The following is a 14,591-nucleotide window of genomic DNA, read 5'->3' as shown; positions in this document are numbered from 1 at the left end:
GGCTAACTGGGAAATTTCTTGGGTGATTGGGCAAGGCACATGGGCATTCAGCGAATGCACTGATAAGCTGTGTTTTTCACTGATAATACATTATCTAGTGGGCTCCTTTCTGTTACATACCCCGCTTTATCGTCGAAATGCCTAACAGGGCAAACTACCAAATCCTACACAAAGTAGCACAAACATACTACAAATCAGTATTTCATATCAACACTGCCTTCCAAAAATGCAGTTCCCGGTATGTTTTTGTTTTATTGAGTGTAAGAAGTACCATAATGTAGCACATACTTCCCCATCAAGCAGCAAGGGGAGGGCTCATGGGGCATCACAATCTGTGTAGTGAGCAAGAGAGACTACCTTGTGGTGCCAGAGGTGCAATGTCTCAGATGTAGTGCCCAGTGCATCAGAACCTTACATATTATAAGTGAGTCCACCGGTATTTTGACTGTATATGAATGCTATACACTTCTCCGCCAAATGACCACATACTTTTATACTCTGTAGAGCGGAGCATGGGTGCATAACCTCATTTATACATTTTTATTTACAGGTTTGGGGCTAGTGGTTTTAATTTCACATTTGAATTTAAGCCAAGAGGTTATCTCTGTGCTTACAACCTTGATTTGAAAATTGTTTTTTTCTTCACTCTCAAATCTCTTGAACCTCCATGAGGAGAGAAAACACAGTGAAAATGATGTGAAAATATGTTACTTTACTTCTCTTGCTTTTCCACATTTTCACAGGGCACTAGTCACATGGATCCTGAATCTGATGTTGAAGAAGAGACTATCCACATCCAAATCTCTCAGCTCCTCAATAAAATTGCATTACGCCATAATAATACTGACGAGGTAAGTGAGAAGGATGTGAAATAAGGTGATTCAATAAACTAGAAGTGTACAAAATATAAATTGCAGAATGTCCAAAGACTCCTCAATTCCCAGGTTATCTTCATTATCCTCTAACTCACATAATAGCATGTTTTAGTAAAGCTCTCTCTGCTGCAGGTTTGTATGTGAGAAATATGCACATAGTGATCTGAACCATGAATGCATGTTTAAAATGCATTCCTTTTCCACCCAAGTCGTTACCATGATTTGCCTTCCGGAAAGCACTGGACTTTGGAATAGTATTTACTATTCCAACTCCAGTCTGTGCAACTGTAGGGAAAGACTTGGACTTAAAGTCCAACATTAGTCCAACAACGCTTTCCTTCAGGGAAGTGGTTGCATTGGCTTGCTTGATAAAGGAATGCATTGAAAAGACACATTAGGGCACGTACAGCAATTACGAGTCTTGCAGGGCAATATGTTGGGATCTTAAATACCTTAACAACATCTTGTCTTCCTGCCAGAAGCTGCCAGAAAGACAGTGGTCCAGTCTTTAATCATGTTGAGACTGTATTACTGCATTGTTCTGTATCTCGGAGTGTCACAGACATGATGAAGAAGACGACAGTGGGTGCAGAATATGGCAGCTTGGCTGCTATTTCATCTGCCTAGACACTCACCATCAGCCCCAGCTCTACCAATGCTGCTCTGGCTTCCGTTAAGGCATTGGGTATATTTCAAAGCCATGTGCTATTGTCACAAGATTCTCAATCTTAAAGGCCCTAAATATCTACACCTCTGATCACACCTTATCTTCCTAAAAGAAATCTGAGATCAGCTGATGCCTCTCTTGCATCTATCACCAGAATCAAAAGTGCTCACATTGGAGGCCATTCCTTCAACTACTTGGCAGGCAAGATGTGGAACTCCCTACCACTTTCGCTTAGGCAAAAAAAATCTGAAATACGATATCGCAAGAATTTAAAAACATGTTTTTTCACGATAACTTAGATTAGGGGAATTCATATTCTTACTCTGTATAATAGGACGGATACCCCAGTGCTGGGACACGCAGCTGATGCAGCTATGTGCTTTATAAATCTCATTATTATTATTATTATTAGTGGTTTGGACGAAGTTGTTAAGGCACAGCGTGATTTGAGATGCGATGTAAAGTCTGTTTCCTCTGCTGCAGGGATAGAGGTCTGCTGTCCCATGCAGTCCTCATTCCCAGCATTTCCGGCATTCATAGAAGATTGTCGAATCCTACCTAATTTTTTTTAATGAGGCAGGAGGTTTTCCAAATTATTCTAAATAGCCACTTTGAAACGTGATTGAATGGCACATCAGTCACATTGCAAAACATAGCTACTCAATCTGCATCTCCTATTTGCTACTTGCCCGATGATACATCAAGCACCAATATTTCATATCAACAGGGTCGTTCATTCCCAGCCATAGCTTTGCACACTCTGGCACATTTATAAAGATAGTTCTGTTTTGTGAATGTTATGAGGATAATAGCAGATAATGAGATAATTTACAAAGCAGCTCACTCGCAGGGTTTTTGGAGAATAAATGTTGCACTCATTCTCTGCAAATAATTGCTCGGATATAGAATCACGGATTGTAGCATTGAACAGGGTTGGTGCCACATCAGTGTAATACCAGCAATCTGTCTTGGACCCCATCAGCAAGGAATGGTATCAGGAAGGGGATAATTCAAATGTAGCCCCATCTCCAGAAGACCCACCAGAAACCCTCCCACTTGCTATGACTGTTTATCTGTGGGAATGCAGCCTTATTAAATGCTAATGATACTAATAACACATTCGCTGCTCTTTTCTTGCAGGGATTTTGGAAAGAGATTTTGAGCTACATGCTGGAAGATGACTATACTTCATCTGTGCCAGCACTGTGCCAGATGCTACTCGTTGTAGATAAGAAAGCAAGCATCAACTTTCATGAATGTGGTGAGTCTTAAGCATCCTACTCATTGACACAGTGGGATCTACCATTGAAGGTGGATAATGCTTCCTCCTCCATTCCCCAGATCCCCTCTTACTTTGTCATGATCAGGCATGAGTTGAAGAACCAGTTCATTAGCTCAGGATGTTATGGTTGAGTTACTATAGAATGTGGGTGTCAATATTTCAAATAACATGTATTGCTCTCCTTTTAGAGATATATGTATCTGTGCTGATGTTGCTGCTCGCTGTGAGCCTTATTCACAAGGAATTAACTAATTGCTGTGCCTCAAGCCATTTGGCTGTGTCACGCTGCGTTAATTCCGAAGCACCGGGATGCTTCATATCTACAATGATATAATGGATTCCTTTGCTCTCCTAGTTCTGGTGCATAATTAGCTGCCATGCACCTATGAAGGCACCCTTGTACCATGGTGCAAGGGTGGCTGTGTCACAGGGATGATTGTTTTGGTGAAGTAAGGCATATCTTTGTTTTTATGCAGTTAGGCATACCTTTGTGCACAAAAACAATCACAATAGGTGATTTCCTCTTCCTAAATGTGCTGCAGTATGCAGTACACATAGAAAGAGGTAAACAACGAGGAGAAATAAAAACATTTGTTCTTGTTGCACCTTCCTATACCCCCCCTGGGGAGGTGTAGCATTCTGACACATTTCCAGGTGTACTATTTCTTGTAAATCTGCAAATGCGACCGAAGCCTTGGGTGTTGTGTAGGAAATCTCACAGCAAAACCCATGTCACAACTGTTCCACACAAAGTGTTGCGTGTAAAGGGGCCGTATTTACAAGGGCATTAAAAGCCACGCAGGGTGGCTTTACCTGTCCTTGTAAATATGGAGCAGCAGGTTGCACTGCTGGTGTGTCTCAAAAAGTGATGCACAGGTGGCACAAGGGGCTTGTAAATAATCCCTATATACTTTTTGTAGTTTGCCAGACATAAAGTTACTTTCCTGTTTGTTTCAGTTCTTAGTCTGGTTAATGCTCCTACCCCCTAAATGCAATGTACTAACTGCCCCAGATTGCCACACACCATGAGGCTACTCAGGGCTCTAATGCTCCTCTTCAAACCTTGGAGTATTTTTGCTCTCCATGATGTTACTTCTGTATAGTATGTTGATCATGCCCTGCTGGGTATGGTACCTATTTATGTGTTGTTACTTTTGCCGACCATGGAGTTACTTTTAGTTATGATATTTGTCTCTGCAATGTTTCTGGTTCAACATTTTGGACTTCAGCTCCAGACTAAAATGCTAGTTATTGGCCCTCACTTGTAAGCTGGGATGCATGCTCAATGATGGTAAGTGAAAATAAATATTTTGACTGACTCCAAGGTTACGAAGGAGATTCGCATCTGGTGGTGAATACCTGTAATTGCTATAATTCCAGGGTTCCAATTAGCTCTCCCCGCTCAACTTTCCAGTGGATGTGTTGATAAAGTGCAAGTGACCTGGGCAGATGGTATCATAGTCTATTTATTTGTCACTCATGTTAGGAGTCCTGAGCAGAATCGAACAGTCAAAATATGTGCTTGTTCTTGCTTGCCCCAGGTCATTAATCTTATTAGAAAATAGATATGCAAGAACATGTTCTGGAGTCCTCTTTTGTTCTGGAGTGTCCGCTGTCAGAAAATGGCTCCCATTTTTCCATGGTCCTTCAGGATGTAAAGCACGTCCACGGCTCCTGATGCATCCTCTCTTATCCCAATGGAGTCTTCTATCCCTCAGTGAAAGCTGTAGCAGGAACCTGTGCATGGCAGCTTAGGTAGCTCCACCTCCAGCTTTCATTCCTTGACAGCAACCGCTAAGGGAGGGAGGAAGAGAATTGCAGCATAGGCTGTCAAGGTAATGTACACCCCTGGGCGCTCCTTAGTAGTAGGGGTGCCTTTGCCAGTATTTGCAGGAATTTCAAAGCATCCTCATGACCGCTAGAGGGTCATTGAAATGCCACCCATCACCCATCATCTTCTTTACAGGTACTACTGGGTGTCTTAAGTGTGTGTGTCAGCCATATGTCTTCCTTTGGCAAGTATTGCTCAGTAATTTATGGATTGAGCATGACATGTCTTTGTTCTTTTGTACCTAAATAGCTAAAGAAATTCCAATACACAGACTCTTCATAAGATTGCTGGTGAGTATCACATTCCACCTCATCATATTCCACCAGATCCCTCTTCCCAAGTTGTTTGCTGCCATTTCTATGCAACCTGCTAATAGAGATCTTGAATTCAACTCAGCTTTTATCCTTTTGAATTTGATGGTTTTATTTCCAGTCAATTGGTTATCAGTACGACATGCTACTTACATTGTACAGAAACAGCCAAAATGTGGTTGGTACTAAGTACTGCGTAGAGAACAAGGTCGCATGTCCAGAAGTTTTAAAGGCTAGAGAATAGGAACTCATGAAAGAATCACTTTCTGAATTCTTTGTTGTGGGTTTTCAGGTAATTTCTTCATATCCTCGCTGGGATGTCGAAAGGGGAACTTCAGTCTTGGCTCTTCTCGAGCGCCTGATTCCTGCAAATTACCCATTTCTAGCAAAACTCCTCAGAATGAAGATCCCCCCGCTGATAACATATTTAGAAGGTGAGACCCCAAAGCATGAACCAGTGAGCACACAATTTAAACAAGTATTAATGGCATTTCAAACAACCATTCACCAATGACAAAGCCATTAAGTCTGGTGTTGGCTGCTAGCTTTTAGACCTTGTCCACTCATGTTTTTTTCACTGTTTTTATAAACTTGCATTGTGGGAGGTGATACCAGGTACATACCAAGATAAAAAATACTGTTTATGGTCTCAAAAGGTAACATTCTTATTGTTGTCCCTGGAACTAAATGAAAATAATTTGTGTGTGGATGTGCTCCTTGTGAAAAAGCAGAACGCCATTGTTCACAGTGAAGTTAGCCAACAGCAGAATTTGCCCATGATGTATGCTGTGGAGGAGAGAATAGAATGTGAATGATAGGACACGTTAGACCAGCAGATGAGGAGGTCTGGCTGAAGGCTTGTATAAGTAAGCAAAAAAAGAAATAGTCACAGTCTTTCTTTGTAGCTGGCCAATGTCATACTCCAAACCGAATGAGGCAATAACAGAAACGGAGTCAGGTATCTTCTTGCATGTTCTGGGTTACTTCCGCATATAACAGAAAGGCCGTTGACAAATTGGTTTGCCGAAAAAGTCAGTTTCATACAAAGCTTCTGCCATGAAGCGCTTCATCTGTCAGACGCAGCCTTGATCACATGAGAATGCGGCATCTTGATTCAGTGTTTTAAAGTACATATGTGCCAAAAAATTCTATAAACATAGAAAAAAATATTTCTTCAGTATATCCAAGGTCAACATTATTTTAGAGCACTTCCTGTTTTGGCACCTTTTCTTTTATTTCAATTGTGACTTATTGTAACAACTCAGTAGCACCAACTCTTCTAATGACTAAACTTGAAACAAAGACCCCTGGTGGCCTCAATACAGAAGAGATTTTGCACACACATTTATAAACACCAAACGCTCTCTCTCCGTTTGTATTAGAAGTAGGTATTAGTCAGGGTACATTATAGGTTAGATTAGTGTACTCAGGCATAACATTGTTTGTGTGATGACTAAGGATGAACGGGGTATTTCACAGCAATTAATATGAAAGAATATGTTAGAACTCTGGTACAACCATATGTTGCAGTTAAAAGTAATGTTTTAAATGTCGCCTAATTGAATCCTACTATGTGAGAAGTTCACATGGAGGAACATTTAGAAAAGTTGGTGATATTATGTTGTTAATAAATTGATTGATACATATTTCTGTAAGGTTACACACCCTTGTTTTCTGAAAAACAAGATTTATATTTCAGCCTGTGTAGCAGATATCATGCAGAAGTTTTTTATTGTGTTTTTAAGGTAGAATTAATTGCAAATTATAATGTCACTTATGAAAATTAGTCGGGTAGTTCCTACAAATCTATAAAGGATCTCCACGTTTTAGACAACATAAACTAAGGGATTGGTGTCCAGACTGATTCCAGATACCCCCAAAGGATATGTTAGTATGTAGACCAGCTAGCTCACAGTGCCACTATAAGCCCCACAACCTTACCAAGGAGAGAATAGTTTCTAACAACTATCGAACATGAGAACCCTGACCCCTCAGGGGTCATGGAAACAGTACAATACTTTTTGCTTGGTCACTTGTGCTCACTTTATCTCAGAGAGATACACAGACTAAATGGTGGGGGCGTTTCCAATAAGTATTTATTGAACCAGAGTCATTCTAGCATAAAATATATGTGCTGCAACAAGCACGAGACAGAAACAGATATAGACGATTACAAGCACCAATAGAGTAAATAAAAAGTAGAATTCTACCATGGAGCTAAAATAGTGAATATATGCAGACATATAAATACATGAAGTTAATAGTGCCTACTCCTACGAATCAAACCCTAACTAGATGTACCTAAGTGTACCTAGCATGTATGTTGGTGTATAGCCAAGAACCTCCTAGGAAAGAGAAAACCCCAATACCTGATGTGAGATAGCAAAGGACCCCATCTTGGTCTCGAGTGGACAACCCACAAGTAATGTCAGACGACTGCTAACTGGAGTGTCTGCATGCAGGGACTTCAGCGTCTCGTGTCAGCATGTCAGCATAGAATCTTTTTCTCCTCCGGCTTGCCCAGCAAAGATGTGGTACTTATATACCTGAAAGGAACCATCAGGGGTTCTACCTAGATATGCCAAGGTACTGTGGGCATGTCAGCCAAGGATGACGATAGTGGTGACCCTTATACAGAAGATTATAATCCTGCTGTGATACTAAGAATCCTCATGCATAATAAATTAGGCTAGTTTTTTTAGAAAACTACACAACATTTATGCAGCAACTAACTAGGTAAAAGGTCAGGGCCAGAACTGTTATGTAGAGCAAGGTAGGACAAATGTAGGTAAAAGCTTGTGCAACTACCTAGGACTATATTGGGTTACATTGGGTATTATAGCAAATTAAGAAGTGTTACAAAATATTTTGGTCTTTGATATAATAAAGGAGTATTTTTCTATGTGTATTTAATTTTAGAGCACATATGCACTTTTTTACTCTGAACCACAACGGCTATCCCCTCTGTGATCAAGGCTTCATCTGACAGCTGAAATGCTTATTGGCAGTAGCTCTGTAATAAACTGATTTTCTGCAAACAAGTGGTGTGGTGACCTTTCTGTTATATAAGAAAGGAAACCAGGATATATAAACCTAAAATTACAACCAGATATAAGGAGCTAAGAGTGACATCAAGGGCACATGAACAACTAATGACCTTGAACTCAATTCCCAGGACAGGCTGAGCCAACAAACACATTTTGCACACTTTGAATTGTGTAAATCTACTTCTGCTAGTGCTTGGTATGTAAGCACATTGCCTTTGAAATGTTGCTTGCTATTCACTTTTACTTACATGTTATTCTTTTTTACCAACTACTATTTCAGCTTCCACAGAAAGAACCTTTGACTTGGCAAAGTGGAAATGCACGCTTGTTTCAGTAAGGATGAATTGCTAATGAATGTCACACATGACGCTTGTCTCTTTGTTTTCCATAGCCACTCATTCAGCGTGAATATATGCAGATATTAAATTCACCCCATCATAGTGCTGTTCTGCTATGAGGTTGCAATATTCTCACCATATCCCTCTTATTTCTATGGATTATGATCGTTACTATGACGTTGATTATGATTGGGCACAGAGGGGGAGCAGCTGTATTTGGTACATAACATTTCACTAATATGCAATATTTACCAGAAGCATTACAAACCTTATTGCCCAAGTTGATACTCATAAAACTGGAAATTGCATGCTTACGACACCTAGTCCTATATGTATCAGAGTTTATCTGCATGTTTTACCCATGTAAATTACAGGCTCTACAGTGATCATTGCATTACTCATAAATCTGACTGTTGTTGCACAGGGCTACAAATGTAGCCCCCTACTGGTAATTGTTTCCTCCGACTCTTTTTTATCCCCCAGGATAGTCACACTAGCACGTTCTTCTTTCCCTGGATTGTCACACTATCACTCTTCCCACTGCATTCCACATTATCAGTAAATTCATATTCTGTAATCGAATTAGCACATGATCCATGCTCCCTATCTTCATTTGAATTGTCACTCTGTCACTGTATGTTTTGCCAGGCCATCACACTCCACTGAGCTTCTATTGTGCTCCTGAGATGCAATTTTATGTTCCTTGTGTTCAGTCTTCACCCTTGTTAACACGAAATTTACATTCTGCCCCCATGCTGGAGACCCAAAATGTATTTGCTTTCTGCTTCTAAGTATGTGGTATTGTTGCATAGTCTCAATGTGTTTTCTGTCTGGATGGCTGCACTGTTGCTCTTTTCACAATAATTTGTGGGCAGCATGGTTTTGTTGCATGTGTTTCTGTGTAAATCACGGCCACTGTCAAGGCCTCCTGTTTCTTCTGAGCACTGATATCACACCACACTATTTAAGCATTGCTGTGTGTGTTCTCTGGTTCTTCTGTCCAAATATAATTTCGTCATTACAGAGGTTGTTAGCTGAAGTTTGTTTACCCTTATCTTCTCAAAATCACTGCAGACGTCAGCCGTGGATACTGAATTTACCTTTCTATTACTGCATTAAAGTCTCTCACTGTTTTCCTTGCAGTTCCTTGGGACTATCCTTAAACAAGCCCCATACAGAGAATGGCATGTCTCTTTTATGGAAGAACTCACCGAACAGATTGACAGTTTTGCCCATCATGTGAATGAGGAGGTTAGTGCTCTCAAGGGTCAGTATTGAACCATTGGGGAAGTCAATTTTAACACAAAGTCGGAGAAGGGTAGAACTGTGTATTCCATTACTAAAGGTAATTTCTATAATATGGGTACACAGCATTGGGCTTAGCCTGTTGTGAAAATCAGGTATGGTTCTCCCACTCCCTGGAAGGACTGACCTACCAAGAAGCAGATGGAGATGAACTCCCTGAGGTAATCCTCTCCACTTGAATAAATAAAAGCCACAACATTTCAGGGCCATACTCATTTCCCTAATGGATCTCCTTTAGCCAATAGGTAGTCTTCATGTTAGAGCCAATCCCCATTCAGGGGATGTGTGGCCATATTCATGCAAAAAGCAGTGGGGGTATTGTTCCTATCAAAAAGCAAAGAAGAAAGGAAGGAGGGCAAAGAAGGGGGAATCTTAAGGATTATTTCTTGGTGCCCTCACACATCACTGAGGATGTAATGCTTCATAGTGGGCTTGCTTTTCATAGGTCCAGCGCTATAATGCCCTACGGACCCCAAGAAGGGTCACTTTAGGGGAGATCTTTTTATTTTTGATGTCTGATGAGAAGTGCTTGTGTAAGGGCATTTTGAATGTGAGGGGTGATGTAAATGTGTACAGTGAACTAAAGGGAGACTAAAACTATCTAAGAGATGCCGAACTGAACTGTAATGTGATGGTTCCCTTGGTAGGATTAAAATAATATAATTTGGTTGGGGCTAATACAGGGGCATGATGTACCCAAGTAGACTAAATCTGTTAGTGTGGTCAGGTTTCAATGGCCTAAAAAGGTTCCACAATGATTCGTCAGGACCCAAAAATATGGAGGATAGTCCAACCCCACACCTAAGACATGATATGCTGCTGAGGTATTCCTTTAGAGGAAAATACCTGGTTCAAAATCTTTAGAATTAATCATCTAACCTAGAACATAAATGAAAAAATAAAGAAAACACTCAGAAAACAAATGTTTTGTATGTTTGGTTCAATGTGTCACCAGAATCGATTTTCCAAATCACTGTATCATAAGGTCTCTAAAGGTAGACATGCACATGCTATTTTTGACGCTGACCAGTCACCACAACGTGAAAGAAGTGAAAAACACACAAGTACATATACAGAATAAGCAAGTGAACATACATGGAACAGACAAAATAAACCAATCTGTGTTTGTGTTCCTCAGCGTATCATAAGTGATTGGTTGTCCTCCATTGTGAGTGATGGGTCTTACCCTTTGGATCAATTAATTATGCCCTATAGGTCAAAAGCAGAGGGTAGTGCTCAGCAGCTGACAGTGGAAAGAGCTATGATGGTCAGTAAAAAGAAACAGTAAATCAAGGGGACCCAAATGACTCAGTGTTAAAAGAAAAAGAAAAAGTTTTCAAGAGAAGCAACCATACTCACATGGTTTCTGCATGGAGAGCACAAGAGACCTACCCTCCTCTGCTTACCTGGCACGAGACTGAGCAGAGGAGAAGACCTGTCATTGAAGGTATGGGCAATTGGAGCGATTGTCCTCAGGTGTGGTGTGGGCAGCAGCTGGAAGGAGTGATGACCTAGTGGACAATGAGGAGAGGAGAGGAGGGGAGGAGCGAGCTTGAGCCAAAAGGAGTGAGCTTCTCACGTGCTGATGTAACAGAGATATCATGCCTCAGTGGTGCCTATCTCAGAGTGTGCAGTGGTTAAAAGCTGGGCAGCCCAAAGTCATCCATGGTTTTTGTAAGGTGGCGTCTAAGTAGTAAACTAAGACAGTTGAATGTTTTGTTAATCAAGGGTAATGGTAAGAGAAAAGTATAGTACACCTAAGTACTCTTGCATATACAGTGATGGAGAGCAAATCAGGTGCACATAACTCCTAGCGATCCCTCATGGTGGAATCTAGGGATATTGGCATCTGTGTTCATGTTGGAAATCTAGGCCACCTCATGTAATAAGTAACACGAGGCGGCCAAGTGGTCTATTCCCAATGGATTAGGATGCTTGTTGAGCACTATTGGGAAATGTCAAATGAGGAGAAGAGGAAAGAGAAGAGGTAGGCTAGAGCCGATAGGAGCAAGCCCCTCATGTGCTTGTGTAGCAAAAGTATCATCTTGGAGTGTGTAGCGGTCAAATGCAGGCCGACCAAAGTTGTCAATGGTATTAGTAAGGCGGCTTCTGATGGATACATCTGCCAGTGGATTCCTCACCTTGTGAATATCCCCCTGCATCAGCAACGTTCGGAAAATTCTTTGTAGCTCGCCGGCGTGGACGACGTCACAGGAATGCACGACATCGCGCGCGGTTCCGCTGACGTCACCGACTCCATAATAGGCCTACGCCGGCATGATGACATCAGTTCCCTTTTTTCCACGTCGTCGACGCTAACGGTTTCGGGGAACCTCTGTAGCTGTTGGTAACTTTGTTACTGGTTTTCTCTGTTTGGTGTCTTCTTGCTTCTTTGTTTCTCGCTGAAGATGTCATCTAAGAAGACCGGGTTCAAGCCATGTGGGGAGTGCGGTAAGATGATGTCGATTACGGACCCGCATGAGGATTTTATCTGGTGCCTGAGTTCGGACCACGACGTCAAAGGCTGTTCTTCGTGTTAGAAGATGAACCCGAAGGCTCTTCGAGAGAGGGAAGCGAAACTTCTGGTGGTGAAGTTGAAAGGTAGACAGGAAAAGAAGACTTCAAGATCGCGTTCGAGTAGGGCGAGGTCTAAGTCGAAGTCGAAGTCAATGTCGAGGTCGAGGTCGAGGTCCCACACGGCGTCGCCTTCGAGGTCGTCATCTGGTCATGCTTCGAGGTCAACAAAGAAGAAGCATAAGAAGCGAAGGCATGGATCTCGACATCACTCCGGTAAGGACTCGGAGTCGAGACCGAAGTCGCCTAAGAGGAGGCATAGAAAAGATGAGGTGTCTCCTTCACCTGGTGTTCCAGAAGGTGAGGCTTCGCCCTTGGAGTCGCCAGTGCGTTCTCCGGCTCCGGTATCAGATCCCTCTCCGGCGCCGTCCCCGGCTCGGAAGGAAGAAGAGGCTCCATTACCTGAGGGATCGATGACTCCAGTCCATTCGCCTGTGGAAGAGGAGACAAATCTGGAACCTCCGAGAGAGCATCCTGTGGGTCCTTACCCGCCCATCCCAGCTCCAGGTCAAGACCCTACTTCGTTTTTAAACGCAATGTATGGAGTCTACTCGAGACCTTTGTACCCCTCTGGTGCACCTTTGGGTCCCATGGGTCCATTGGCATATAATTTAGTAGTTCCCCACTCCTATGCTCCAGCTCCTTTCATGCCATTTATGCCGGCGCCGGCTCGGCCTTGGCATTTCTTGGTGCCTCCGAGGTGGTCGACGCCGATTCCATCGTCGCCGGCTCCGACTCGACCTCGTGAGCAGCGACCTGGGCTACTGGATCCGATCTCGATACCGGCACCGGCTCCGTCGGAGTCGGTAACGGATCCGACGGCGCAACTCTTGAAGGAGAGATCGAGGCGGAAGCTCAGCGCCTTATAGAGGAGCAAAGATTTAGAGAGGCTGAGGCTGAGGTGGAAGAAGGTGAGCTTCAGGAGGACTATTTTGATGATTTGAGGGATGCTTGTGGTTTGGAGCTTTCCCCTGAATGGGAGCTGTCCTCTGTATCTGATGCCCCTTCAAAGGACGTTGCACCATACCATGTGGTCATCGAAAAAGCGGCGGATCTTTTAAATTTGACTTTGCCTACAGCTGAATACAAGTCTAATCTTTTGACTGAGGTCCTCCATTCCCCATCTTCAGTTGTGGAACAATTGCTTCCTTTTAATGAGGCTTTGACTGAGCCTATATTGGAGGTTTGGAACAGCCCTCTTACAGCTCCTGCAGTGGTTAAGGGTGTTGCAAGGAGGTATAGGATAGCACCTGGTGATCCTGAGTTTCTATCCTCGCATCCTTTGCCTGAAATTCTGGTTATACAGGCAGCCTGTTCGAAGAAGACTGTTGGTGCTTTCCCTCAAGTGCCTGGGGATAAGGAGTCCAAGAAACAGGATCAGACTGTGAAGAAGATTTTCTCTTCGGCAAGTATGGCTCTAAAATCGACCAATGCCACATGTCTCTTGGGTAGATATATACATGCCCTGATGGACTCTGTACGGCAGTTGGCTCCTAAAATTCCTGAGGACATCAGGAAGGATTTTAATGAGGTGTTGGCCGATACACAGGCGGCTGCACGTCAAGTGATTCAAAGTGGTCTTGACACTGCTGATTCAGTTGCTCGCATTATGGGAACTTCTGTTGCCTCTAGAAGGGCTGCCTGACTGAAGTCATCTGACTTTTCTGCGGACGTTCAGGCAGCCTTGTTGGATTTGCCATTTGATGGTGCTGGACTATTTGGCAAAAAATCTGATGCAGCTTTGGAAAGATTTAAGGACAGTAGGGCTACTGCCAGATCTTTGGGGCTGCAGTCCAGAGGTTCTGCGACTAAGAGGTATAGAGGTTTTGGACGTTTGTCCTTTCGTCCCTACCGTCAAACTCAACAGCAGCAGCAACAGCAAAATCCAATATATAAATCCTACAGGGGCAAACAAAGAGCTCGTCCTCGAGGACGTCAAGCCTCCTCCTCCTCTTCCTCCTCCTCTTCCCAACCCCTTCACCATCAGCAAAGCAGCCCTAGATCCACCATTCCGGATCATGCGGGTCCTGTAGGGGGTCAGCTTACCCATTTTCTAGGGGATTGGGAATCGGTTACATCAGATCTTTGGGTTCTCAATCTTGTAGAGAATGGGTATGCCCTTCCCTTTCGGGAATTTCCTCCAGATTACCCTCCTTGCCAAGGATTTTGCTCAGTGGACCACCTACTTCTCCTGCAGGAGGAAGTCCTGCCACTGTTACGAAAGGGTGCGATAGAGGTGTTTCCGGAGCAGGAAAGGGGTCAGGGATGCTACTCCCGGTATTTACTGATTCCCAAGAAGGGTGGCAGACTTCGTCCAATCTTGGATCTTAGGATCTTGAACCTTTACCTGAAACAGGAGAA

At 42.9% G+C, this 14,591-nt stretch overlaps 1 protein-coding gene and 1 long non-coding RNA gene across 2 annotated transcripts in view; both read left to right on the top strand.

Annotated features, from left to right (window-relative positions):
* The first annotated feature begins 2,681 nt into the window (after nucleotides 1-2,681).
* On the top strand, nucleotides 2,682-5,394 carry LOC144791002 (uncharacterized). The gene is made up of 3 exons (XR_013602270.1): nucleotides 2,682-2,803; nucleotides 4,905-4,945; nucleotides 5,259-5,394. It is a non-coding gene; the product is annotated as an uncharacterized LOC144791002 (long non-coding RNA).
* Nucleotides 5,395-9,508: 4,114 nt separating this feature from the next.
* The window catches only part of LOC144792850 (uncharacterized), a 42,080-nt gene continuing 36,997 nt past the window's right edge, over nucleotides 9,509-14,591 (top strand). Inside the window, exon 1 of the mRNA XM_078668047.1 lies at nucleotides 9,509-9,602. Within this exon, the coding sequence (XP_078524173.1) occupies nucleotides 9,549-9,602 (54 nt within the window). The 5' untranslated portion in view covers nucleotides 9,509-9,548. The remainder of the gene's footprint in view (nucleotides 9,603-14,591) is intronic.

Source organism: Lissotriton helveticus, chromosome 11 (assembly GCF_964261635.1).
Source record: "Lissotriton helveticus chromosome 11, aLisHel1.1, whole genome shotgun sequence".
Lineage (NCBI taxonomy): Eukaryota > Metazoa > Chordata > Amphibia > Caudata > Salamandridae > Lissotriton > Lissotriton helveticus.
This window is presented reverse-complemented; position numbering and strand designations above follow the sequence as displayed.